Below are 24,660 nucleotides of genomic sequence, written 5' to 3'. Positions count from 1 at the left end.
GGTAATGTGGGATGGCCACCCCTCACCGCCTGCCGCTTGCAGACATACTCTTGACTACAGTCGATGCACTCACCAACCTGACAAGATAGGATGGTGCAATGGGTTTGAATGGGGGATGATACTACGGAGATCTCCTTAATATTATGGCTGACGAAGTTGCATCATAATCGCCTAGGTCGTCATTAACTCTATGCCAATTCCTAATCAGGGAATCTTAGGGCTAAGTCCAAGACACGATGTACTTATTACTTATGAGACTGTCGTCCGACTGCGTTTCAGCATGCTATTCATTACTATATTACAATACCCCTAAATCACCCTGTTGTGGTTTGTTAATATGCTGCTTTATCCTTGCCATACGAGTTGACCAAGCGGGGTTAATGGCTGATAAGTCAACCACTATCATACTACGGTAGTAGTAGTAACTACAAACCCACATCTACCCACCGAACGCTCCGAATTTCTCATACCAACTAGGACATCTCCTAGTTGTCTTGTCAAATCATCGTACCAACATCGCATTCATAATGCCATACGAGGGTCAGTGCATCTGTGGCAATGTTCGTCTCATATTGCCGCAGCAGCCCCCAAGTTCTCTGCGTTGTCACTGGTGCGCCAATCACTCTGTTATAGACTAATAGAGCTAACGACATTCTACCATGTAGTCGAAACTGTAGCCGTTCCGGTGGTCAGTCATTTAAACCAAGTGCTCCTAGACTCATGAATGCTTACTACACCAGGATCCTCGATCAACTTTGTTATCGACGATGCAGACGTTGTTATTAAAGATCCTCAGTGTTTTATAAAGCGTTTTGAGGATGCTCAGACAGATAGTGGAAACCGCATCGAGGTGTGTTACCTTGTGTTTTCTGGTAAACAGATGGCTTTCCTTAAATAATCTCTCATGTAGCGTCACTTTTGCGGAAACTGCGGCAGGGCAGGAAGCACCAGCGGACAGCAGAGAATATATTTATCAAATGATGCTTGGATCAGTCCCATATTCACTTCCGCCCCTGCTTTTGTTAGAAAGAAAATAGTCAACGCAAGCCTATTTGACACCATTCCGCTTCCTGCGAAGGAGGTCTATACCCATAGACGGCATCCCTGGGAGTATCCTGTTGATGGTCCTCAGCAGTTTGGAAAATAAATAGAGTCAGCATTGGAGAGTACCATTATAGTATATTTATGATATACGTGCGGCTTGTTACCCATATAATGATATCCTTTACGATCCCGTCTGCTCTCCGTACTTTAACCGCTCTATCCTACTCATCATCTACTCAAATTTCCTAACGAGAATTTAAGCAAGCATTCTTTTCACCACAAGGTGGTAGTGCATGTTGTGACGACCCCTTCAATTCATAGGTGTAACTTTATTCCTGTCAGTAAGCTCCCAGGACAGCCCTGACTTCGACAAATTAAAGAAGCTAAAACATGGCAGGTTTGGGGACGCGTCTTACAGTCTCATCATCGCCCTTTCCAATTGTCCGATCACGTTGTTTTCGAGCCCCTCTGCTGTCCCATCGACCAACTCACACGATGGCGCGCAACCAAGTAATTGAAGAGCAGACCCTTCCATTCTATCATCTAAAACATTATTATCCGGTCAGAATCGGTCATATATTCAACAATAGATACCGGATAATTGCAAATCTCGGTTACGGCGCTCACTCCACTGTTTGGCTTGCGTGGGATGAGAAGTGTTAACCCCCCCCCCCCGGGAGGCTGTTTGATATTGGCGTATGTCTGTTGCTGACTTGGAACAAAGGGTGAATGAATATGCCACGCTGAAGATCTCCGTGCAAATCGACAAGTATAGTGTCGAACACTCTCACGTTTTAAATGAGATAAACGTGCTCCAGCGTTTGAAGCAGTTCGCCGACAAGGACCATCCTGGGCTTGACTTTACCACGCTTGCGCGTGACATATTCGAGACGAAAAGCCTCTGTGGTCGCCATTACTGCATTGCATATAAACCTCAAGGCAATAGTGTCCGTACATTGCAGGAGACATTCCCTAATGCGATGATCCCAAAGCTTCTGGTAAAATCCTTGATACACCGCCTGTTCTTCTCTGTAAACTGGCTACATGCGACCTGCGGTGTTGCCCACACGGGTAAGCTGTTCTAGCAATGTATTCTCTGAATCCCTACTTACGGATGAACAGATATTTCACCTCAGAATGTTTTGATGGAAATTGAAGATGACACTAGCCTTAAAGATATCGAGGACCAGGAATCCCAGGATCCAAGTGTTCCTATAATATCTACAGTCAACGGGGATGTGTCGACGATTGTCTACAAGTCTAGACCCACCATGCTGGAACTCTCAGGTCACCCCATTCTTACAGACTATGGACAAATGCGACTGGTAGAAGGATCCGTGAATCGGGACTGGTGGATGTCTGATTTATATCGTGCCCCAGAAGTGCTATTGCAGTTACCGTGGGAGTTTCCAGTGGATATATGGTCGATTGGTGTCATGGTGAGTCGAGCACATAAACTGAAAGTTACATGCAAGCAAAACATTGACTCGTGTTCCGTGACACAGACCCTTGAACTCTTGGAGGGGAAGAACCTCTTCGATCCAATCGACCGTGTCCATGGGCAATATGTACTTCCATTGGCTTTAGCCCAGTATATCGGATATCTTGGGCCCCCTCCATTGAATATCATTCAGCAGAGCCCTCTTTTCTCAACTTACTTCGATGCAGATTGTAAGTGACATCTTATTTATCTATTCGCATCCCTCAATGTTCGTTTCTCTCTGAAAGCTTTCATAGGGAATTGGATCTCAGAGCCACCGGTACCTAAGACCTCTCTCGAGGACTTTGTCACGACAATCCCACCAGGAGAGGAGAAAGACCAGTTTATGCGATTCATACAAAAAATATTGACTTGGGATCCGGAAGTGAGAGCCACGTCGAATGAAATTATACCAGATGAATGGCTCATGATGCCGGTCGAAGCGATGCTGTAGGGAGGCCATCAGGTGTATTGGACGGGGTGACATCCTCAGGGTTCTAGATATTATTTGCGACAAATTTCTACTTATACCCTTGATAGCTATCATGATTATGCAATTTGTCACTTTCTTCGATTTGTCAATGGAGGTAAGATTCAACTGTGTGTCCGTACATGCACTTTATAATGGTCCAGATCAGATTAGTAATCGTTGGATTCACCACCATTTTTCCTCCATCGCGATAAGACAAACAGCAGAATCCAACGAGACGTCCTTCTTCCACTCATCACACTTCATCCACCCCGAGTCGCCTTCCCGTCACAGCCCAATACCTTCCCTTCGACTCGATTATCCTACCTAGCTAAGGCTCCATCTCGCCCCGTTCTAACCGCCGCAATGTCCAAACCACCAGTAAGCAACCACGCCAAATTAAGAGCAGAAAACAATCTAACATCGAGATTATCCAGTCCCTCCGAGCTCAAGCTATTCAATCACGCATTTCCCACCTCCTCGCTCACTGGCCCGCCGATCCCGTCCGCCCGGCCTCCGTCTCCGTACACTCCTACCTACAGGCGCGCCTTGCGGAAGTCGATCCCAGCAAACAGTCGCAGTCCACGGCGCAGACAACGCAACAAACACAGTCAACAGAGGGCCTGTCGGACTCGTCACTCAATGCACTTTCATCGCTTTTGGAAGATCGTTACGCCAGGCGCTATCCGCTGTCGCCGCGGCTGCGTCGGCCGCCCAGCGATCCCGACTACTACGATAATCTGATCCGAGAGTTCGAGGAGGCGCCGTCGCGAGACTGGTGGGGACGCCTAGGGAAGCGTATGAGGGGATTATTTCGGTTTACCTAGGGGTTTAATGGTCTATCGATGTACTATTAGTGAGGTTGTTTTCTCCGGACTGTATTATCATACTTGGATTTGCGAAAATGGGTTCACACCCACTTGGGAAAGGGAAAAATTGTGTACATAATACTCATATCTCAATTAACAGGAATCATCGTATCCATCGATTATATACAATCTGCCTATCCTGGCATGGAACGACCGCTTACATCCAACATGTAAAATGCTATCATCAAGGGTGACATCAGAAAGAAACAACAAGAGGAAAAGCTTTTTGTTTTTTACAGCATGGGCTTCACGTCGTCGGCGACCTTGAATGGCGCCTCAGTCTTGCTCCGCACCTCGTCCACGGTGACGCCCTCCGCCAGCTCGACAAGCGTCAACCCGTCCGTGAAGTCGACGTCGAACACGCAAAGATCCGTGATGATGCGGCTGACACAGGTCTTACCGGTGAGAGGGAACTCGCACTGCTTCACGATCTTAGGGTTGCCCTTCTTGTCGGTGTGCTCCATAGTCACGACGACCTTTGTGGCCGAAGGGTTGGAGACGAGGTCCATGGCGCCACCGAAGCCCTTGATCTTACCGGGGAGCATCCCTAGACGTATGTTAATACCGCGTCCGGAAACATCGAGCTCATGGACCCGAGACAGAACTTACAGTTGGCCAAGTCACCACGAGCGCTCACCTGCATCGCGCCTAGGATGGTCAAATCGATACGGCCAGAGCGAATCATACCGAAGGACTCGTCGCTGCCGAAAGTGGCCGCGCCTGGAAGGAGGGTGACAGTCTCCTTGCCAGCGTTAATGAGATCAGGGTCCTCCTGGCCCTTCTTGGGGTAGGGGCCCAAGCCGAGGATGCCGTTTTCAGACTGCAGCTGGACCTCGACGGAGGGGTCGACGAAGTTGGGGGCCAGCATGGGCATGCCGATACCCAGATTAGCATACATGCCGTTCTTGAACTCCTTGGCGGCACGACGGACGATGCGCTCACGCTTGGCGGCGGTATCGCCCTTACCCAGGGCAGCGGTGTCATCGCCCTCGTCCTTGGCGAAGGTGTATTTCTCGATATTCTTGGGCGCAGTACTCTGGACGACGCGCTTGACGTAGATACCTGGGAGATGGATGGCGGCGGGCTCGATCTCACCGGGCTCGACGATGTGCTCGGCCTCGACAATGGTCATCTTGGCGTTGCGGCCCATGGCGCCGTTGAAGTTGGCGGCCGCGAAGCGGAACTGGCAGTTACCCAGCTTATCGGCCTTCCAGGCCTTCACAAAGGCGTAGTCACCCTTGATGGCCTCCTCCATCACGTAGCTCTTGCCGTCGAAGACCTTGACATCGCGGGGCTCGCCATAGAGAGCGACAGTACCGTCCGAGTTGTGACGCAGAGGCAGTTCGCCCGACTGAACGACAGTGCCGAAGGCCGCGGGGGTGTAGAAGGCCGGGATGCCTGCACCGCCGGACCGGCACCGTTCCGCCAGGGTGCCTTGGGGTGTCAACTCGAGTTCGATTTCGCCCGTCAAGTACATGCGCTCAAATGTCTTGTTCTCGCCAACGTAGCTGGCGACCATCTTCTTGATCTGCTTGGACTCGAGGAGCAATCCGAGACCGGCACCGTCAACACCAGCGTTGTTGCTGACCACCGTGAGCCCCGTGATGGACGGGTTTGCTCGCACGGCATTGATCAGAGTGTCTGGAACGCCGGAAAGACCGAATCCACCGGCCAATACCGTCGAGTTGGACCTCATATCCTTGACTGCGAGCTCTGCGGATCCGACGACCTTGTTGATCTCAGGCCGACGGACAGTGCTGGAGAAAGCGCGGGCGAGGAACCGTTGATGCTGAAATCCGGGGAGATTGTTAGTATCTTGCACAATTCAATTCCATAGCTAATAATCTAAGTAGGTACCTTGCTTGGATTAGCAGAGAATTGCCGCGCGAGGCGCAGGCATGTTGCTACTTGCGAAGGCATGGTGAATCTAGAACAGAGAGTACCGTAGAATCTTCCAAATCCAGTACACGAAGGGGCAGCAGCGTGGAATAAGAGCTGCAGTGGAAGGTCTCCAAGTCAAGCAGATGCAGAAGAGAAGTTGGTTCGGCAGAAGAAGGTATGCGAGTCGGGGCCTTATATTGGATGCCGGCGGGCGGGTTGCTGCGGAGTTGCGGAAAGTCACCGGCGGCTTCCCCGGAATTTCCCCGCACTGCGTTGGAGTCGGCCGTTTAAATAAGACGCTGACCTCCGATCTTGCGCTTTTAAATACTCTCTATGCGGCCATGTGTAATATCCTCTCTATTTGCAACGTAGCAATACATATTCACTCTCGTCACCGTCAAACATCCCACTCTCCATAATCTGTCCAGAAATGCCCCGACGTGGACCACTGGCGGCGATGGCGGGCTGCCTTTCCGGTCCCGATCCGCGGGCCGCCTCGGGTGCCGCTGACTCAGCACGAGGCAGCAAACAGAAACAAAAGCATATAAACAGGACATGCTGTGTTAATATGTACATACAGCATGATACGAATAAACATAATCGGAATATCATCACTTGCTCTCATTAAAGTTCGTTGTCCAACAGCGCTGGAATGTAGGGAGAGGGAAACGGGATCGTGAATCTGAGGAGACGATCCAGGCCACCATAGGATGAAAGATAGGAACAATACCCAACTTTCAACATGGTGCCCTATGCCGAGCGCCGTCTTGGGCGTTCGAAGCTTGAAGCATCATCAACCCCCTTGCGTTTCAATCGGTTTGGCGTCGCTGCTCCAGCCGGTGTTTGATACTCAGAGCCTACCATTTTGCATCCCCGATGTTAGTATTGTTCGGCGTCCATCCTCCGCTCACGGCATCCCGATTGCCTTCGCTACCGGCCGAGTCTTTCTCCTTTTCTGCTATATAATGGACATCTCCCGTACCTGATGTGCCTTTGTCAGTCCAGATTTCATCGTACGCTGGCGGGTCCATATCCACATCTTCGCCTGCTGATGGCCCTGTAGCCGTTGTGGTCGTCGTGTCAGTACCGCCCTGCTCGTTCGGCAGAGGCTCTTCCGGCACGACTCGGTGCACAGGGCTGACCAGACGGCTCTTCATCTCATCGTTGACGTAGACTAAAAAGTAGGGTGTGGGTGGGTTCGACCGATCCTGGCTCGCAAAGATCTCGTCCACATCTTGCACTTCCGTCACGTACTCGTCGTTGTACTTTCTCCACACATTGCGTTCGAAATCGAAGATGTAGATCCAATAGTGGCCAAAGGAGACGGACCCGGAGTGGATGAAGACTGCGTACAGTCGATAAGCCAAACGTCTGTAGTCGGCAAATTGACTGGAGATCATGGTATGCAGGTTCTTGATCTCTTGGTCGATCGCTGGGATCTGAGTTAGCCATGTTGAGGTTTCAAGGGGCTTCTGGAGGACATACAGATTAACTCAGATCTCGCCACCTCAGAAAGTTGCACTAGGCCAGAGGATATCTCAGGTCCAATATCAATCGCATCGTCCGCACCGTCTGCAGAATCCTTGATCGACTTCAGCTCTTCCAGGACTTCACTGGCACTGTCAAGCAAAGTTGGCACGTCCATTCCGTCAGCTTCCTATAGTAAGGTTAGATAATCTTCTTAAAATAATAGGTGTAAATGACCGTACATTTTTGCGCAGCAATTCGTCCCGGCGCGCCTCAAGTTGTTTCAGGGTTTTCTTCCATTCCCAGCACTGACGTCGTCGGTTCACCACTTCTGGCTGCTGCGTGTCCATGTACCGGTCCATATAGATCGTCTCCTTCAGCTCAAGGTGATTGGTGGATTTGAATGAGCGCTTCTTGACGGGATCAAATTGGACACGCTGGACTTGGATCTGGAGGATGGGGGGTATCCTGCTGATTGTAGCATATTGCTCGGCAACAGAATCAGCCACATTGACTTTTTGTACATCAAACGCGGCGTCAATAGCGGCATAGATATCGCGTGATCCACTTGCTACGTCGACCTTGATGTCACACCACCATTCTTCCTTGGATCGCTCTCCACCCTTGGAAAGAATGTATGATTTAGCCTGCCCATAGAACAAGCTAAGAGATTATTCGTTAGCGGGGAGATTCGACACCTGTTTATGTTAACTTACTTTTTCACTAGATCCAGCTGTTCACCGTCGGTAGCGAGCGAGTCGGGTTTGATAGCGCATTGGCTCTGGAAAAGAACATTATTGATTACTTCGGTCACATCTTGCTGGGCACCAATTTCCACTTCTTCTTTCAGTTGTTTCTGTGGATCGGGCGGTGGAACTGGTCGTGGTGGCACTGGCGGCGGTTGACCGGAATCCGAAACAAGCTCCGTCGGAGCAGTGATATCCTTTGGTGAACCACTCTCACCAGCGTCGGGTGTTGGGTTTGTCGGAGCATCTAGCATCTCAGAGTCAACAGCGGGTGGCTCATGCTCTTTTTCAGCATGGTGCGGAACAGATGTGTCATGTTTTGTCCCGTCCGAAACCAAAGTCAAGTCGCTATCGACGTCGCTTACTGCTGGGCGTTGTAGATTCCCCGTACCAACAGTTGCGGCCTCTTTCCCATCTTCAGCAATTGTCTGTGGGGGACCGAGAGGGCCCATAACAGGCATGCCGTCAAGTTCACCAAGGCCAGGTGGTCTATTTGCAGTTATTGTCGATCGTCGACGGATAGCCGCTTCGTTTGAAGGACTGATCAAAGTCAAGCGTGCTAATTCTTGACCGGGGGTAACACACGACGTTGGAGAGGTGATCATGTTGTCGAACAGTGTCCGAAGTTCTCCGAGGACTGCAAGAGGGTCAGCGTTTTTTTTTTTTTTTTTTTGGAATGGACCACGAAACTCCGCACGAGCACTTACAACGTTGAGATCTCTCAACTTCCTTTTTCAAGACCTTACGAGACCCTACCTGCTTTTGGGCGAGGTTCTTGTCCGTCATTTCCATTTTGAAGTCCCCAAAGTGCAAGACCATATCGCGAAAAGGTCGAACTGAGAAATAGAACTGTAATAAGCTGTTAAGATAGCAGGTGTTCCCGATATTCTGCAGGCCCACTGGCCACTCTGACAGGTTGCGGTCTGATTTGCCTACAGGACCCGATACCATACCACTCAGCAGGGGGCTGTTCTTGTCATTTGCAATCAGTCGCAAAGCCTGATTGTATTTTTCGGCCTGTGTCGGTGCCTCATCGACGCAAATTGTGTACGCTGCCATGATTGCGGCCTCATCTACTGTTCGGTCAGGGATTTGAAGAAGACGGTAAGCATCGGCGACATCCATCTCTCCCGCAGTCGTTTCACCCGTCTTAAAAAAATGTTTCAAAGCTGTAGAGTTCCTTTCGTTCGCAATGATCTCAATGGCGCGTCTAGCCAAGTCCCTGCTGGTTGGGCTGTCGTCCACCTGAATGAAACATTAGCTCATAACCACTACCGGAAGCATAATTGCAGTACCTTGGTAGTAAACATGGTCATTACGAAATCATCATTTGTGTTCTCGTTAACACCCAAAAACATATAGGCTTGCGCCAAGGTAGCGACTCCTGTCGTTATGTTAGCAGTCTGTCATATCGAAAGTATCGCATCATTACTGGTCTTACTTTCTTCAGCAGCTGACTTGATCCGTTCGCTCCGTCTGCTATCGCCGATCCTCCAGAGTTGCCTGCGGGTCTCTGTCTCCTGAGTCGTAGCGCCCAAGAACGCATAGAACTTTCCGATGATGTTGTCATCTGTGAGTCGTGTATCATCGTGGCTCAGTCCAAAGTATCTATAGGCCTCGATGACATCGTCATCAGTATATTTGCCTTCCGAATAAGCCACTTGAACTGCCCTATCGATTATGGCTTCATCATCGCCCCCTCTTAGGCTCCCGATTGACTTGAGACATTTCAAGTAAGTGGAAGTCCGTGCTGGGTCGGCTGAAACTTGACGGTTGAATGCCTCAACTATGGATGCAGAGGACATGTCTTCCACAACACCCAGATCTTCATAGAAACTGAACTGGGAATCAGTACATGTATCTTAGGAGTAAGTCTTCAGGAACAACGGGAGACTAACGGTGCAGATGCGAATTGGAACTCGCTCATGCGCGAAGCTTTTGCATCTGGTAGTTCATTAGTCTTGGAATACCAAATTCAGCCTATCAATTGCTTACAGTTTAGAGCACCTAAGGCCTCGAGCAGTTCACCTTTTGCTGAGTGGTAAGTCGACTCTAGCTGATGGCCTTTCTTTTCTAATGCTGGCCTCTGTTCTATGAGGAGGGTAAGTTCATGTATCACATCGTCTAGAAAGACCTTGAGAGGGTCACGATAGGGAAATTCGGCCCATGCATTCGGTCGGGGAGGCTCCCAGTGCACATCGTCCTTGGTAATAGGGTTAGCGGAGCTGTATTGGAAGGGAACACAAAGTACAAACCTTCATGGTAAACCCTAAAAACTCTAGCAGGTCTTTGCATGGGATTCCATTCACACCAAAACAGGACATAAAACGCTTGTTAATCGCTGATATCGACTTGCTATGTTGGCTATTGTGAAGCGCGTTGTTGATGTATGTGCGGAGATTTAAAAGGACATTGATCGGCTGCGGTCGACCAATACCTTCCATTCTTTCTGGCTGGGCTGCGATTGCATCGTCCGCCCTTTTGTTCACCAACTCCAGGTTGGTCAACAAATGCTCCCATTCTCTATGGAGGATCGGCGAGAGGACTCGTACAGTCACGGCGGTGGGACACGCCAGATAGGAACACTCATAATTGAACGTCTCGGCGGTCTGTCCTTTGCTTGTGACTTCGGGCGGTGATCCACTGTTTCCTGGTCTTCCGGATTTATACACAAAATGGTGAACATGGCTCTGGTTACCCCTACTTGGCTGGCCTATTCCGGGTGTAGAGTTCACGGTCACTTGGAAATGGTATCGGCATTGCGAGCATACTGCAGATACCTTAGTCGGGGTTCCAGTTGTGCCCTGGTCCGGCCGGGGCAGATATGTTTGATTGGGTTTCGTAAGGTATATATGGCGGCAAGCCGAAGGCGAGGTGGTGTCTACCAGCGGTCCATGGTAATGGTCAGGATATACGGGAGGGACGTCGGAGAGTAGATTTCGGCCAGTATCCGGAGGATGGCTCGGATCGTAGTCGAAGATATCTTGCACAAGACGAGGGGCAGTCTTGCCTGCAGGGTTTGACAAAGACCGGTTAGCATTGTGCAAGCAGATGAAGGTCCGCGACCAAAAGACGTACCTGACCGCTGAAGAGACGACATGAGTAGGCTCCGATGAGCTCACGGGTGTCGAGGGATCAGGTCGAAAGATCCGGGTTGTGTCTGGGCAAATCTTCCATGTAGATGAGGTGACAAGGAATAGGGCTTCCTCGGACGAAACCTTGAGCGGTGGAATTCTGGTCGTCCTTTTGATCGAGAGAAGATGACGCTACAGCGGGGGACCGCAGTTGGGTCAAGCGAGCGGCAAGCTTGGCGATGGCTCCGCGGTGAGCTCCTCACAGGGTGACTGTCAACGGATGAAAAGAGATAAAGTGGATGTGAAGCTGAAGAGTGAGAAGATCGAGAGAACGTCCCTCCAAACCGCAGGAAGGCAACGACGGGGGAGCATTGGTCATCTGGTCCCTATACATTCCCAGAACGGGAAGCTTCCCATCTTGTGCTGGTAGGGCGGTGGCGCATGGCAGAACGGCCGACGTCCAAATTCCCATCTCCTCCCATTCCCGCTCCGACTTGACCTCTCGCCGAGCTGAATCAATTCCACTCTCCCAACCCCCACCATGTCTACGCATACCGAAGATCACAGCTACCACCCGAAGGATGCGATCGCGGCATCTTTGAAGACCACCATGCTCACCAGTGGAGTGGGTCTTTTCGCCTCGGCCGTCCAGAACACCCTTGTCAGAAAGAACGTTGGCCCATGGGGTGTCTTCGTGCGGAGCGGCGGCACCATCGGTGTCTTTGGTATGAATACAACTGGTAGAGTCCTTTGGTGAGACCGTGTTGCTGACCATGCATCTCCAGCCGCAATGGGAGGTACCTACGAGTTCGTGAAGACCGCGTCGGCCAACCTGCGGGAGAAGGAGGATCACTGGAACGTCGCTTTGGGCGGTTTCTTTTCTGGCGCGATTTTGGGACTGCGAGGTTTGTTCCATCCTAACGTCCGGAGTTTCAAAGATTGGCGTGGTTCTGATATGCATTGTACAGCACGGACGTTCCCCGCCCTCCTGGGCTACGGTGCTGCTCTGGCGACCGCCATGGGCGCCTTCGAATACACCGGCGGATCCCTCTGGGGCTACAAGAAGGACACTGATGTTGACGAGTTCGAACGTCGCCAACAATTGCGGAAGGCGTACAGAACTTCGGGCGAGCAGACCATTGCTGAACTCGGTGAGGGACGGGGTAAGTCGACTACATATGACTCCGTTGGTTCGTGTCCAGGATTTACTGACTCATATCGCAGGCATCTATGGTCCTGGATACGCGGAGAGACGGGCTGAACGGATCAAGGAGACATACGGCATTGACGTTCCCACATCTCAGGTTCCTGCCTCGTGAAAGTAATTCGATTTGATATCTTTTGTCCGACATGCCGATTCCCAGTCTCCCTCTGTAAAATTATCACTCCACCTCGACCGTCTTTAGCTAGCATCTTTGGCTCATCTTCCAATGAAGTTTCCTTTCCTGTTGATGTCATCGTTGAAGGGATTGCGTAGGTGACATAAGTAAAAGATACTCATTCGAGGCCAGGGCTCTTGCGACGCATGTATATCTACATAATTTGATATACACAGAACGTTCTGCGGACTCCCTTGGATGCTAATATAGAGGCATCTACTTTGCACGGCGTTTGCGATGCCTCTCGGATCCAGCGAATCACGACGCAAGTTTATCAAATCACCTTCATATCACGTGACTTGGCATTGTTCTCCACAGCCTTCTAGCCTCATGGCCTATGCTATCGACCGGCGAGAACCAAAGATGCTGGCCAAAATACGAGGATGAAGATAATATCGATCCAGATCGACTTCCGCTTATATCGGTACGTTCTAGGCCTAAGCCGACATTCTAATATCCAAGACATCAGGTCAGATGGACTATGCATTAGAGCTACACAGATCATGACAAGAGTGCATGTTATAATAACACAGTTAAGTCAAACAAGACTTCAAAGACTAGTTTACCGTCTATATGGCATCCAAGGCTCTTTCATCTATACTATAGTCCTGTTCCGGGCCCAATGCAGTTAGGGTGGTGCCCAATTATAAAAGCTTCAACTAGATCATTTACCCTGTACGGCTTAAATACCGGTTAATCTGTCCTTCTCGATGCTATCCAATTGGGTGCAGGTAAATTCCTGGGCGGGGTAGCCTTTGTCAGTATCTATAAATAAGCAAACACAACCACCTCCCGGAGAGCGAAAGCGATACCCAATTTCAAAGCACAAAGCTGATTCTCAAGGATGACCTTTCTATCAGAAGGGCAAAAGCAGCATTGGCTTGAGCATGGCTTCATAAAGATCCCCAAATGCTTCACCCGTGAAGCAGCAGAGCAGTTCACCTCCTCTGTTTGGACCCGTCTCGGGTTTTGCCCTAATGACAAGTCGACCTGGACCAGTGAGAGGGTCAATATGCCCGGTCACACGGTTGTCAGTGTCAAGGACTTTGCACCCAGGGCATGGGAAGCGATCTGTGAGCTCGTGGGGGGTGAAGAGCGAGTGACGGACTGGTGCAAAGAGTGGAGGGACTCGTGGATTGTCAACCTGGGGAAGCCGGAATATAACCCGGAGGACGAGTTGGAGTTCCGCACCCTAGATAACTGGCACAACGATGGCGACTGGTTTACTCACTTTCTAGATAGTGGGGAGCAGGCGCTGCTCGTTATACCTTTGTTCAGCGACATCAAATCAAAAGGGGGCGGGACAGTGATTTGTACCGATGGAATCGGCCTTGTAGCGAAGCATCTGGTATGTCAGACTTCTGTACATCTGATATATGCTACCAGTCCTAGCAATAGTGCTAATTATATGTCACAGTATGACCATCCGGAAGGAACTTGGCCTTCCCTTGCATCCCGTGGATCACCAGATCTTCCTACGCCCGAGCGAGGCAAGTTGTGGAAGATATGGGCCAGCGATCCTCAATTGACAAGAGAGGAATCGTTCCATGAGGCCACAGGGGAAGTCGGCGATGTTTACTTGTTGCACCCTTTTATGCTTCACTCCGCTTCGCGGAATCTCCTGCGCGATACTCGCATTATCACCAACCCTCCAGTATGTCTCAAGGAGCCTTTCAACTACAACCGTGCAGATGGCAGATATAGCCTCGTCGAGCAGAAAACACTACGAGAATTAGGCCGACCTGAGGGTTTACCTGAATGGAAGATTGTCGCGCCGAGGGAGATGCTTACTCCCGCACGAGTGCAGGTTAGCAATTTCTACCATGTTCTCTCTTCCCCTCTTATATCAGTAGAAGCTAAGTATACATTTGTACAGATACAGGAAGATATGCGGCGAAAGGAATTGGAGAGACTCAGAATGGCTAGTGAGTCCGTGACCAAGTTGGCGATTGCAAAGCCGCTGCAGACATATTATCCTTCATAGATAATCCATATATATTTGCAGTACGTTTTCGTGTGGCTGCACCACGCAAACTATTTTCAGGTAGGCTACCTCTTAGCCACGCCGGTTTAACTCATCTCCTCGTGCCAAACTACTTGTCCCACTGCTCGACTACTCTCATATGTCAAGGCCGGCTCTGTATTCCAACAACTTACAATTTCGATTGGTGGATATGGATACTACTTGTTAAGTAGCATTGGGTTGTCTGACTTATGGAGCCACAACTACCCCTTGAGAAGCTTTGTCATTAGTTTCATCAGCGTTCACTCCACTTTCGTCGTCTTCGCATAGTTCTCTAATCGACTCATCCTGGTAGATTTCTTCAGAGGGGTATACTCTCTCCGGTAATAACGCACCACCGAAATAAATCCAGCGAAGCTTCCCAGAAGCCTCATCATAGAGCTTGATATCAGAAAGATCGAAAAGTATTTCGAATACAGGTGATGTGGGTTGTCCTGAAAATCCGCGGACCTTAATTGTAGTGCCATCCTCCATATACCAAATCCAATGGTCATATTTAATACCCATATCGAGGATACTGCAAATGTGATGTGACGCGGAGAGAACGGTCTTTATGAAAGATGGCCCACACGAATCCCAAGGGCTTTGGGACCCATATTGATAGCACGAATTATCCTCCTTAGCAGAAGGAAAATGCGTTAATTGCCAAACATCTGCCTTCAAGATATATTCTGGATTTTCGCAAGTGTATGGACATGTCCCTGCAACAATTATAAAGCTTCGGGCAGCCTTTCCATGGAAAGGCCAACCGATCATGAGGCCGCTTGCCTCTGCTAACTCTGGAATAATTCTGGTCCTAAGCCGCTAGCAATTGCTCCAATCCAAGATGTGCTGGAGCTTGGCTGACGGATTGCACCAATCAGAGCAAGGAAGAAGACTTCTTGATCCCCCTCGCCCATGGCAGATGACGCCCCATCTGGAGCCTCGTTCAGAACTGGATGTAGCCAAAGGCTGACAAGAGTGCAGTGAATGTTAAGTTCCCAAAACGTTTCACAGAAGTTTGACAAACAGCGTCCACCTACTACTCACGTCAACATGCCATTTTCGATATCGCCTGTAGAAGCTGATGACGTCGATCAACTTATTCGCAGAATCCAATACCCTACGCATCAAAGCAACCCACTCACCCTTCTGATGTTTCCACATTCAAGGAACGAAATCAGGCCAGAGCATAGGGAGAGGGAAATACAATGGGAAATTGATGGGCTTCTCGATACAGTACACAGAGGAGACGAAATCTTATACAAGGCGTGCGGAATAGATGGATCGCCTGTTGGATTGATAGGATGGACTCACAGTCCCGGTACGTTTTCAAAGACGACGGGTAAGGATACTCGCTCGAGTCACGCCACCTCAGGTGGTTCTAGAACAGTGATGGATGATCCTCCTACATTGGATGTAACTGCTTGGCTCCAGGTCTCCAGAAAGCTCCGAGATGAGAGGCAGCGAGTTCTCCAGGGTTATCAAGGCAAGGGGATATGTCGTAAATCTTTCTATCTGGATAAAGCTGGTCCATGCTCACATGTCTTCCAGGGATTACATTTATGGCAGTAGATCCAGAATACCAGCGGCAGGGAATTGGGACAATGCTTATGGAATTATTTTGTCGTCAAATCGATGAGAAAAGTCTGGACGCTTTTGTGCTCTCCTCTCCCGCAGGGATACGATTATACACTAAATTTGGGTTCAAACAAGCGGGTGCTGTGGAAACAACGCAGGGCGCATTCATTAGTTTGCTCAGGTCTGGTTCTGAGGTCCAGGAGAGGATGTACAATATCATCTCTTCTAAAGAGTAAGAACACGGGGCTCATCCCTTCAGGTTAGAGCATGGTAATGACCTGACCCATAGCCATATGGACCTATACGTACTTGGCTTTTAGCCCGACTGTATAGGTTCTCCTTACGAATCTGCCGCTTTGGTGCGAGTCCTTAGGGGTCTGATTTCATATTGGCATTCGCCGATGGTTGACGCATCAGGGGAGGCTGATTTGGAGATTGAAGACCCTCAGTCAGACAGTTACGAGCACGTCACGCACAGAGTTATCAGACTGTTGTAGATTAGAACAAGAGGTCATTCATTAACCTAATTTCAACTACATATCAACGACGCAAATTTGATTGGATGGATATTATAGCCGGGGATAAAGAAACACAAGAACATAACCAGATTGACCTCTGGACTTTACATACGGTTTCATTCCAGGTTGACAATCCGACATAAGGGGGATGCGGGTCTCTGCGATCTAGATGGTTGCGTTTCACGGTCGTACTTGTCTAAGGCCTCCTGTAGGAACCCTTCAACCAGCTCGCCCTCGTCCAAATACATGACGCATACTTGCGTATACGTCCTTTACAGATTTGACAGTATATTTGGCCTTGATCCTCGTCAAACGATTTGTTCAGGGAACCATCACCAGCAAGGGCATATAAAAACCATCAAATACTACGTCAAGTAAAACTTCCACTCAGGCCAGCTATTACCTGGGATTAATCAAGTCCAAGAAAACGCCGAGCAGAGCCATGAAATCTAGTCTCCAAATTGCCCTCCTACTTTTTTGTCAATTCAATCTAGCACCGGGATGGGGAGATGTCGGTCACCGCACTGTGGCCTACGTGGCACAGAACTATTTCACCGAGGATGGGTCTGATCTTCTCCGGGACACCCTGCCTATTGACAAGGATTTTGATCTCTCCGACGCGGCAACCTGGGCTGATGAGCAGAAGAGACGTCGCCCTGACACCAGACCATGGCATTACGTTGGTTCGTAACCGCACCCCAGTACATCACCCTGGATAATTAGCTCTGATCCATTATCATGTAGATGTGGAAGATGATCCTCTCAAGAAAAAATGTGACATGTCGCTTATGGACTGTCCAGATGGCGACTGCATTATCTCCGTCATGGAAGACATGGTGTGTCTCTTTTCCGCGCGGCTCCTGAACTTGGTCTCATCTGTCACAGACTAGGCAAATGAACAAACGTAGCGCCAACCATACAGAGGCCATCCTTTTTCTGTTTCACTTCATTGGCGACCTGCACATGCCCTTGCACGTAGAAGGATACGGCAAGGGAGGGAACAACGTCTCTGAAGTTCAACGGTCATAAAGATAATCTCCATAGTATCTGGGACACCGACATCCCGCACAAAAGAAACGGGATCAAGCACTATCTCAAGCACAACGCGGAGAAAACGGCGTCCTACGAGTGGGCGAAAGATCTCATTAAACAGAATGGACATCGACCAGCGAGAGTCACTGAATGCGACGACGTGAGACATCCACGGAAATGTTTCGAACAATGGGCAAGTGAGTCTAACCGGCTGAACTGTGCGGTTGTCTTCGCAAGAGGGCTTCGATATCTGAAGACAGAAGATCTTGCCGGTGAGTACTATGAGGACGCGGTGCCGGTGATTGAAGAGCAGATTTTCAAAGCAGGCATACGCCTGGCAGCCTGGATCAACAGCCTGGCGGCAAAGCGACAGGCCGACACGGGCTTTGTTGTTCAAGGAGATGGATACGGCGAGCTGTGATCCCGGCCAAGACGTACAGGATCGTACGGATACGACAAGTTGTATCATTGGGCTTTAAATAAAAGTTAATACGAATTTGTTGAACCTTGCAGCCGTGGAATTTCTAAACTAGAATGAGATGTAGATGATCTCACTCCCACAGACCCGTCTATCCTCCGCCACGGTTCGACATCGGGTGAAAGATCCAAGTGTCAGGACGCCAGCCCAACAGCATCTCCATCCGCTGACTTGGCATGTTCCAGACTGGTCGGAATTAATAGCCTTTTCGCAAGCGGAAAACTCAGCCTCAGCTGAAGCTGCAGACTGCTCACCTGAAAGCGCCACTGATGTGCTAGTTATGTTGTATGGACGGCTGGGATTCGTCTGCCAAAGCTGGGCTTGTAGCCACGATTCCCTTATGAAGTCGACAGGTCCCTGGGGTCGCTAGGCAATTTAGAGTAATGTCGTTAATGTCTGCCCTCTAGGTCAAATTCCAATAAGCGGGGGAGTTCCCAGCAAGAATCCACAAACTCTTTGCTGTCCATTATGTTGCCCGAAGTCGCAAGCTACAAACGCATCATCCTCTGCGCCGATGGCACCTGGCTAGCGTCCGATCAGGGGGGCAGCGACAAGCCATCCAATGTTGCGCGGATGGCCCGCAGTATTGCAACCCACGGACCAGACGCCGATGGCAAGATTGTCCCTCAGATTGTCTCATACCACTCTGGATTGGGAGCTGGAGAGCTCCCATTCCAGAAAAGCCTCTCGGGTAAGACAGGCTCACCTTGACCAAAAGGCCCCAGTTGGGCTAACTTGGTCGCTATTATTACTCTACTCCTAGGGGCTGTCGGTTGGGGTCTGGATAACGAAGTGTGCCAAATATACGAGTTTGTCTCCAACAACTACTCTCCAGGAGACGAATTGTTCTTCTTCGGCTTCTCGCGCGGCGCGTTCACCGTCCGTTCAGTTGTAGGTCTGATTTCCGACATAGGAGTGCTCTCGTCCCAGAACATGACGTATTTTGGCGACATGTGGAAAGCCTATCGCGAAAACACAAGCGGAGAGCCCTTTGCTAAATCGGCGTGGTATCGGCAGCATCAGGGCATGCTCCGCCAGGTAGATGATGTTCGAATCAAGGTAGTAGGTGTGTGGGACACGGTCGGCGCTCTAGTATGCTCTAAATCCCCTCGATGTATAAATTCGTTGGAAGACACCTTCCAGAAAATGGAGCTAATAGAGGCCGTGATTAGGGAGTCCCAGAGTGGCCACTGGTCGATTTAGCGTCCAAAGTGGGCATCTCAGTGAACAAACGGTATGCATTCCATAACACAGAGGTTTCAAAAGGTAAATAGAGAGAGCTCTTGGCTCCCCAGTTGGTTATGCGCTGGATACATGTGTGCTGAATAACTGCATAGCGGTTGACTACGCCTTTCAAGCTCTCGCGCTCGACGAGAGACGCTTAACTTTTCCACCCACGCTTTGGTACAGAACCGTGGACGCACCAGCAAAGGAACTATGTCAATGCTGGTTTCCCGGCGTTCATGGAGATATTGGAGGTGGAGCCCAAGATCGTGAGATATCGGATATTTCATTTGCGTGGATGGTAGGGATCCCACCTAACGCTTGTGAGTATATTATATGGCCGGCTGGCTCACACGATTTTCTTTAGGTGGATAACTTGTCTGGAATGCTGGGTTTTGAGGAAGTTGTTATTGACGAGCTCGTCCATGAACATCGAGGTGCTCGGGCCCAAAGGGCCTCCACCGAACACGACAATGATAAAAGCTGGGGATGCGGTCCTATCGTTTCGAATTTTGTCGGGATTCAAGGCGCCTTCTTCAAAACCTTGGGTGTACAGGATCGCACACCTGGTAACTATCGGCAAGAGCCGAGCCAAGTTCTCAATGGAAGCGACACGAAAGAGTGCTTCCACCCCATCGTCCGCATACGGAAAACCATACTTGAGTCCCAATACCATCCGGCCTCACTAGCTGGGTTCGCCTTCGAAAAACGCAATGCCCAACGAGGTGGCCGTGCCGGCTGGTACTGGACCAAAGCGGGTGTGGTTTCTGGGATGCCAGAATTCGTCCTGTTGCCGGAAAAGAAGCTGACCGTAGTAGACGGTACAAGTTATATACACCGTGAGAGCTTATCCAGAACCCTGTGCCCAGAACATCTTCTGGAGGATCTTGATTTGGATAATAACACGTGAGAGTGGCTTACTGGCCGCTTTGAAGTCGCAGCTGATCAACTGGGACGGGAACGTAGCACATGTAACAAGGGTCTCCACGATTTCATGTCAAGAAATAGAGGATCTTCGGGGCAAAGATTGTATCGGATGATACCTAGGTTAAGCCCGGGGGGCGGGATACACCACAAATGGGAATTGACTCGAACCATCGCACTTGATAGTACTGGCTGGTGAGTGCAAATAACGCATCACTAAGGTATCTTGATACAAATGAAATGGAGCTAATGCTCCTACTGGTCTCATGAATGACTGCGGGCAGTGATTTTATATATGGCCTTTAGCGACAGGCCACATGAGAATCCCCGGGTATCTGCTCGGGACTACTCACTGCACATCCATGCTCAGTGTCCTAGATCGGGTCTCTGCAGTGAGCAAAAAGCGGCGAGGGGGTGCACTAAACGGTAAGAATGACCATCGACCTGGTTCAACATGTAGTACGTATATATGCGTAGGTAGTAATCCGTTCCATACCACTTCTCTCAGGGTGATAACTGTAACATCTTGGCTTCCAGCAACGTCTTGTGTGTCAGTCATGAGGCTAATCGAATATGGGACGGACAACCAAGCTAAGGTATAAAGCACTCTTCTCCCCCGAGGGATCAGATCACAAATACGTCGCGATAGTCCTTCACCATGTCTACGCCAGTCTATCCCCCGCCTAACCAGGATTTTGAGGATGCCCAGAGAGGGCTTCTCAGGGTCATGCGTCCCTGCATCATCTACTCGGACGCGGACCCCAACACCGTCATCTGGGATAACGATGCGTTCGACTTCATCCAGGAGGACGTGCCCCCTAAGTTGGCGAACACGTCTCTTTGGCGACAAGGCCAGCTCTGCCAGATTCAAGGTCTCTTCCGGGTCACGGATGGAGTCTACCAGGTACGCGGGTTAGACATATCCAACATGACGATGGTCGAGACTCCCAACAACGGCGTCATCATCATCGACACCCTGACGTCCGTCGAATGTGCGCGCGCCGCGCTGGGGCTGTATCGAGAGCAATTCCCGGACCGGACCATCGCGGCGTTGATCTATACGCACAGCCACGCGGATCACTTCGGCGGCGCGCGCGCAGTCGTCGAAGCTGCCGGGAGAGACCTCCCCGTCTACGCGCCAGACACCTTCCTCGAGCATGCGGTGAGCGAGAACGTCTACGCAGGGAACGCCATGGGCCGACGCGCGGTGTACATGTACGGCGAATCGCTGCCGAAATCGCCGGCCGGCCAGATTAACTGCGGTCTAGGGATGACGCTCTCGAGCGGCACTCCCGGACTGTCGGCGCCGACGGTCGTGATCACGGCCAATTCTACGGTGACTATCGATGGGGTGGAGGTCCGGTTCCAGCTGACGCCGAACACGGAGGCGCCGGCGGAGATGAACATGTACTTCCCGCAGTACCGGGCGCTCTGCATGGCGGAGAACGCGGTGCACACGATGCACAACATCCAAACGCTGCGGGGGGCGCTGGTGCGTGATGCTCTGGCGTGGTCCAAGTACGTCGACCAGACGATCGTCCTGTTCGGGCAGGAAGCGGAGGTGGTCTTTGCCAGCCACCACTGGCCGACGTGGGGGCAGGCGGAGCTCAACACGTTCCTGGCGAAGCAGCGAGATCTGTATGCGTATCTCCACAATGAGACGCTCCGGCAGATGAACGACGGGAGAACGGGGATGGAGATCGCGGAGGATTTTGTCTTGCCGACGGCGCTGCAGCAGACGTGGAGTTGCCGGGGCTACTACGGATCGGTCAGTCACAACGTCAAGGCGATCTACCACCGGTACATGGGGTGGTTCGACGGGAACCCGGCGCATCTGTGGGAGCATCCGCCGGTGGAGGCGGCCAAACGATACGTGGACAGCGTGGGGGGCATGGAGCAGATGATCGCGCTGGGACAGCAGTACAGCGATGCGGGCGACCTGCGGTTTGCGGCGACCCTGTTGGGGCATGCGGTGTTTGCGGATCAGGACAACCGGAGGGCGCGGGAGGCTCTGGGAGCCGTGTATACCCAGCTGGGGTATGCGGCGGAGAATGGGACGTGGCGGGGTTTCTATCTGACGGGGGCGAGGGAGCTGGAGAATGCCAGTCAGCCATCCCAGATTGCGGGGGACATTGCGACGCTCCTGGCGATGAGTCTGGAGCAGCTGTTTGACAGCGTTGCGGTTCGGATCGATGGTCCGCGGGCGTGGGATGAGAGGTTTACGATCGACTGGATGGTGAGGGAGATGGGGGTGCCGACGGAGACCCACGGGTGGCATCTGAACCTCAGCAACGGGGCGCTGACGGGGCATCGCATGGCGTATGTTGCGCCAGGGACGGGGGGAACGTCGGCGACGCTGACGGTGTGGCTAAGGCATGTGCAGCTGGCGGAGTTGATTGTCGGAGAGAGAAAGGCGCTGGAGGGGTTGGAGACGAGGGGAGATGTTGGAGTATGGGATCGATTGCAGGCATTGATAACGACGGCGGATGGATCGTTTGCGATAGTGACGCCGGAGAAATTGGTTGCAGGTGGGAGTCAGCAGTAAGGCAACAAGGCACCAAGGCACCACGGCATCACTACGGAAAGGGAAGGTGATGTCACCTGGTCGGGGCTGATTGGTGGGAAGAGGTGATGATGATAAGACTGTAGTATACGATCAAGTAACTATAGCTGAACAGTAGAGCACGAGTCGGACGAGTATGAGTACCGAGTGACCGGAGCAGAGTCAGAGGAATTAGGAGTATTATTAGGAGTATGATCAGGAGTATTATTAGTAGTTTTATTAGTAGTACTATTAGTAGTCCCTAGTCCTCCGGAGTCCGCTGGTCTCAGGAGAAAAGGGGCACTAGAAGCTCAGAAGAAGCCTAGAGATTGACAGCCAATATTGCCGGGTCCACCCCAGGAGATTAATCGCCACGCATGATGAGATGACTACGTATTGAATTCGGGATAACTACGTAGTTAACTAACAAGTCCCTACCTGGGATGCTTCTACTCCGAGGTAGTAGATAGAGACGGAGACAGCCCGGATCCTCTCCTGAACAGTAAACGTCATCCACTCGCCTCATATAAGGTACCCGATCGTCTCTATCTGCTCGACTAGTTCGTCTTCCTCCGCCATTCTGTCGCTGATCGTGGAGGTGGACCGATCGATCTGGTTCTCCTTTTCTCCTGATTGATTCTATTTAGGGAAAAGGAGTGTCCTGTCCTGTCCTGTCCGGGCCTGTCTTATACTTCTACTGGTTCTATCCCCCATTTCTTCTCCTCTCCTCGTCTATCTTGATCACGGGCTGCACCGCCCGATCCGTCATACCGCTCCTCTCTCTCTCCTCTTCTTCTTCTCTACTCCTTACTCCTCCTTACCCTTCTCCTTACCCTTACCTTTACTCCGCTCTCACCATGGCTACCGCCGTCCGCTCCCAAACCCCCCTCCAAGACCCCTATGCCCTCTCGCAACGCTCCGGCTCTCTCCGTGCCCCCCGTTCCCCTCGTCCGTATCTCCGCGCCTCCTCGCGTCCCAACTCCATCTATACAACCACCTCCCCCGCCTCCACCCACGACGCTCTCGCCGCCAACGTCGCCTCCCCCAGTCGCTTCCACGAGGACTTTGAGGCCTCCTCGCAACGTCCAGCCTCCCTCCTCGATGATCCCTCCACGATAGCCGCCCCCCGGTCCGCCTCCCAGCTGTCGTCGCATTCCCGCTCCGCCACCCCAACCCGTTCCGCCACCACCGGCACCCTCAAAAAGAAGAACTCTCTCAGTAAGAAGGCCAGCATCCGTCGCAGTGGCAGTCGTCGAAGTATGCGCGCCGGCAGTGTGCGCAGCCTGGTGGGCGATCGCGAAAGCCGTTCCGATCTCAACAGCGCCTTCTATATCCCCATTCCCACCGAGGGCAGTCCCACCGAGGTGCTCGCCAACCGCTTCCAGGGTATGTCCTGCCTGCCATCTCTCTTGGAATGGCCCTCACACTGACCATCCCACAGCCTGGCGCAAGGTCCTGAAAGACCTCATCATCTTCTTCAAGGAACTCCAGAAATCCTACGAGACCCGCGCCAAACTCTTCCTCTCCGCCTCCAACGTCCTCAACAACTCCGCCGTGCCCCCCACCTTTCTCAAATCCGGCGGCCTGTCCGAAGCCACCGAGATCCTGCGCGACTTCCACCGGCAGGGCTACCTCGAGGCCGACAAGGCCGCCGAGATCGAAAACGAAGTCGTCAACCAGCTGATCGGCCTGCGCAACGACCTCCAGAAGAAGACCAAGGAGATCCGCGGCCTGTCGGGGGACTTCCGCAACTCCGTCGACAAGGAGGTCGAAACCACCCGCAAGACGGTGCGCCATCTCCACGAGGCCCTCGGCCTGGTCGACACCGACCCGTCTGCCACCTCCGGCAAGGGCGACCCATTCATCGTGCGCTTGAGCGTCGACCGCCAGATTGAGAGGCAGATCGAGGAGGAGAACTACCTGCACCGGGTGCGTCCCCCCCCCCCCCCC

At 51.4% G+C, this 24,660-nt stretch overlaps 13 protein-coding genes across 13 annotated transcripts in view; 10 read left to right on the top strand and 3 right to left on the bottom strand.

The window, feature by feature from the left end:
• Positions 1–309: 309 nt before the first annotated feature.
• On the top strand, positions 310–997 carry BDV59DRAFT_179393 (uncharacterized protein; the record flags this gene model as incomplete). The annotated part of the gene is made up of 3 exons (XM_073689906.1): positions 310–610; positions 666–688; positions 741–997. Coding segments are annotated over exons 1-3 (260 nt in total), but the record flags the coding sequence as incomplete, so codon positions are not given.
• Positions 998–1,539: 542 nt separating this feature from the next.
• On the top strand, positions 1,540–2,978 carry BDV59DRAFT_208148 (protein kinase; the record flags this gene model as incomplete). The annotated part of the gene is made up of 5 exons (XM_073695147.1): positions 1,540–1,700; positions 1,769–2,115; positions 2,167–2,483; positions 2,550–2,715; positions 2,782–2,978. The coding sequence occupies 5 exons, from the start codon at positions 1,540–1,542 to the stop codon at positions 2,976–2,978; spliced, it is 1,188 nt and encodes a 395-aa protein (XP_073547412.1).
• Positions 2,979–3,359: 381 nt separating this feature from the next.
• BDV59DRAFT_202397 (ubiquinol-cytochrome c reductase complex assembly factor 2) lies at positions 3,360–3,820 on the top strand (the record flags this gene model as incomplete). The annotated part of the gene is made up of 2 exons (XM_073694025.1): positions 3,360–3,374; positions 3,431–3,820. The coding sequence occupies 2 exons, from the start codon at positions 3,360–3,362 to the stop codon at positions 3,818–3,820; spliced, it is 405 nt and encodes a 134-aa protein (XP_073547411.1).
• A 96-nt stretch (positions 3,821–3,916) lies between these two features.
• Positions 3,917–5,890, bottom strand: BDV59DRAFT_37944 (3-oxoacid CoA-transferase). Its single transcript, XM_073696294.1, has 3 exons — positions 5,720–5,890; positions 4,472–5,651; positions 3,917–4,409 (listed from the first exon to the last, which is right to left on the bottom strand). The coding sequence occupies exons 1-3, from the start codon at positions 5,780–5,782 to the stop codon at positions 4,096–4,098; spliced, it is 1,557 nt and encodes a 518-aa protein (XP_073547410.1). The 5' UTR covers positions 5,783–5,890; the 3' UTR covers positions 3,917–4,095.
• Positions 5,891–6,047: 157 nt separating this feature from the next.
• BDV59DRAFT_37880 (uncharacterized protein) lies at positions 6,048–6,528 on the bottom strand. The gene has a single exon (XM_073696293.1). The coding sequence runs from the start codon at positions 6,353–6,355 to the stop codon at positions 6,101–6,103; it is 255 nt and encodes an 84-aa protein (XP_073547409.1). The 5' UTR covers positions 6,356–6,528; the 3' UTR covers positions 6,048–6,100.
• A 72-nt stretch (positions 6,529–6,600) lies between these two features.
• BDV59DRAFT_193527 (ubiquitin-specific protease UBP2) lies at positions 6,601–10,400 on the bottom strand (the record flags this gene model as incomplete). Its single annotated transcript, XM_073692242.1, has 10 exons — positions 6,601–7,175; positions 7,229–7,400; positions 7,453–7,873; positions 7,927–8,593; positions 8,664–9,201; positions 9,339–9,340; positions 9,398–9,792; positions 9,855–9,900; positions 9,952–10,159; positions 10,212–10,400. 10 exons carry the CDS (start codon positions 10,398–10,400, stop codon positions 6,601–6,603), a joined length of 3,213 nt encoding a protein of 1,070 aa, XP_073547408.1.
• A 116-nt stretch (positions 10,401–10,516) lies between these two features.
• On the top strand, positions 10,517–11,021 carry BDV59DRAFT_37869 (uncharacterized protein). The gene has a single exon (XM_073696292.1). The coding sequence runs from the start codon at positions 10,632–10,634 to the stop codon at positions 10,890–10,892; it is 261 nt and encodes an 86-aa protein (XP_073547407.1). The 5' UTR covers positions 10,517–10,631; the 3' UTR covers positions 10,893–11,021.
• BDV59DRAFT_179373 (uncharacterized protein) lies at positions 10,947–12,665 on the top strand. The gene is made up of 4 exons (XM_073689905.1): positions 10,947–11,755; positions 11,816–11,935; positions 11,999–12,193; positions 12,255–12,665. The coding sequence occupies exons 1-4, from the start codon at positions 11,572–11,574 to the stop codon at positions 12,347–12,349; spliced, it is 594 nt and encodes a 197-aa protein (XP_073547406.1). The 5' UTR covers positions 10,947–11,571; the 3' UTR covers positions 12,350–12,665.
• Positions 12,666–13,202: 537 nt separating this feature from the next.
• BDV59DRAFT_37852 (uncharacterized protein) lies at positions 13,203–14,708 on the top strand. Its single transcript, XM_073696291.1, has 3 exons — positions 13,203–13,757; positions 13,827–14,216; positions 14,286–14,708. The coding sequence occupies exons 1-3, from the start codon at positions 13,254–13,256 to the stop codon at positions 14,391–14,393; spliced, it is 1,002 nt and encodes a 333-aa protein (XP_073547405.1). The 5' UTR covers positions 13,203–13,253; the 3' UTR covers positions 14,394–14,708.
• Positions 14,709–15,318: 610 nt separating this feature from the next.
• Positions 15,319–16,236, top strand: BDV59DRAFT_179371 (GNAT family N-acetyltransferase). The gene is made up of 2 exons (XM_073689904.1): positions 15,319–15,915; positions 15,966–16,236. The coding sequence occupies exons 1-2, from the start codon at positions 15,402–15,404 to the stop codon at positions 16,226–16,228; spliced, it is 777 nt and encodes a 258-aa protein (XP_073547404.1). The 5' UTR covers positions 15,319–15,401; the 3' UTR covers positions 16,229–16,236.
• Positions 16,237–18,407: 2,171 nt separating this feature from the next.
• BDV59DRAFT_179368 (T6SS phospholipase effector Tle1-like catalytic domain-containing protein) lies at positions 18,408–20,434 on the top strand. Its single transcript, XM_073689903.1, has 5 exons — positions 18,408–18,711; positions 18,784–19,112; positions 19,193–19,286; positions 19,358–19,545; positions 19,612–20,434. The coding sequence occupies exons 1-5, from the start codon at positions 18,489–18,491 to the stop codon at positions 20,152–20,154; spliced, it is 1,377 nt and encodes a 458-aa protein (XP_073547403.1). The 5' UTR covers positions 18,408–18,488; the 3' UTR covers positions 20,155–20,434.
• A 745-nt stretch (positions 20,435–21,179) lies between these two features.
• Positions 21,180–22,854, top strand: BDV59DRAFT_179363 (alkyl/aryl-sulfatase). The gene has a single exon (XM_073689902.1). It carries the CDS (start codon positions 21,361–21,363, stop codon positions 22,711–22,713), a length of 1,353 nt encoding a protein of 450 aa, XP_073547402.1. The 5' UTR covers positions 21,180–21,360; the 3' UTR covers positions 22,714–22,854.
• Positions 22,855–23,457: 603 nt separating this feature from the next.
• The window catches only part of BDV59DRAFT_37803 (SLM1 family PH domain-containing protein), a 2,821-nt gene continuing 1,618 nt past the window's right edge, over positions 23,458–24,660 (top strand). The window contains exons 1-2 of the mRNA XM_073696290.1: positions 23,458–24,096; positions 24,152–24,639. Coding sequence (XP_073547401.1) covers positions 23,568–24,096; positions 24,152–24,639 — 1,017 coding nt within the window. The 5' untranslated portion in view covers positions 23,458–23,567. The remainder of the gene's footprint in view (positions 24,097–24,151; positions 24,640–24,660) is intronic.

This window comes from Aspergillus ambiguus (assembly GCF_047715705.1).
Source record: "Aspergillus ambiguus strain CBS 117.58 unplaced genomic scaffold BDV59scaffold_18, whole genome shotgun sequence".
NCBI lineage: Eukaryota > Fungi > Ascomycota > Eurotiomycetes > Eurotiales > Aspergillaceae > Aspergillus > Aspergillus ambiguus.
This window is presented reverse-complemented; position numbering and strand designations above follow the sequence as displayed.

Bases quoted from the DNA above. Each gene is read 5' to 3' on its own strand.
- BDV59DRAFT_37944 (XM_073696294.1), bottom strand. From the start codon at position 5,782: ATGCCTTCGCAAGTAGCAACATGCCTGCGCCTCGCGCGGCAATTCTCT. The intron at 5,652-5,719 runs GTACCTACTTAG...CCCGGATTTCAG, and splicing joins TCTCTGCTAATCCAAGCAAG to CATCAACGGTTCCTCGCCCG. The intron at 4,410-4,471 runs GTAAGTTCTGTC...ACATACGTCTAG, and splicing joins TCGTGGTGACTTGGCCAACT to GGATGCTCCCCGGTAAGATC.
- BDV59DRAFT_37880 (XM_073696293.1), bottom strand. From the start codon at position 6,355: ATGATATTCCGATTATGTTTATTCGTATCATGCTGTATGTACATATTA.
- BDV59DRAFT_37869 (XM_073696292.1), top strand. From the start codon at position 10,632: ATGGTGAACATGGCTCTGGTTACCCCTACTTGGCTGGCCTATTCCGGG.
- BDV59DRAFT_179373 (XM_073689905.1), top strand. From the start codon at position 11,572: ATGTCTACGCATACCGAAGATCACAGCTACCACCCGAAGGATGCGATC. The intron at 11,756-11,815 runs GTATGAATACAA...ATGCATCTCCAG, and splicing joins CGGCACCATCGGTGTCTTTG to CCGCAATGGGAGGTACCTAC. The intron at 11,936-11,998 runs GTTTGTTCCATC...TGCATTGTACAG, and splicing joins CGCGATTTTGGGACTGCGAG to CACGGACGTTCCCCGCCCTC.
- BDV59DRAFT_37852 (XM_073696291.1), top strand. From the start codon at position 13,254: ATGACCTTTCTATCAGAAGGGCAAAAGCAGCATTGGCTTGAGCATGGC. The intron at 13,758-13,826 runs GTATGTCAGACT...TATATGTCACAG, and splicing joins GCCTTGTAGCGAAGCATCTG to TATGACCATCCGGAAGGAAC. The intron at 14,217-14,285 runs GTTAGCAATTTC...ACATTTGTACAG, and splicing joins TTACTCCCGCACGAGTGCAG to ATACAGGAAGATATGCGGCG.
- BDV59DRAFT_179371 (XM_073689904.1), top strand. From the start codon at position 15,402: ATGTTAAGTTCCCAAAACGTTTCACAGAAGTTTGACAAACAGCGTCCA. The intron at 15,916-15,965 runs GTAAATCTTTCT...CATGTCTTCCAG, and splicing joins TCAAGGCAAGGGGATATGTC to GGATTACATTTATGGCAGTA.
- BDV59DRAFT_179368 (XM_073689903.1), top strand. From the start codon at position 18,489: ATGTTGCCCGAAGTCGCAAGCTACAAACGCATCATCCTCTGCGCCGAT. The intron at 18,712-18,783 runs GTAAGACAGGCT...CTCTACTCCTAG, and splicing joins ATTCCAGAAAAGCCTCTCGG to GGGCTGTCGGTTGGGGTCTG. The intron at 19,546-19,611 runs GTAGGGATCCCA...GATTTTCTTTAG, and splicing joins ATATTTCATTTGCGTGGATG to GTGGATAACTTGTCTGGAAT.
- BDV59DRAFT_179363 (XM_073689902.1), top strand. From the start codon at position 21,361: ATGGGCCGACGCGCGGTGTACATGTACGGCGAATCGCTGCCGAAATCG.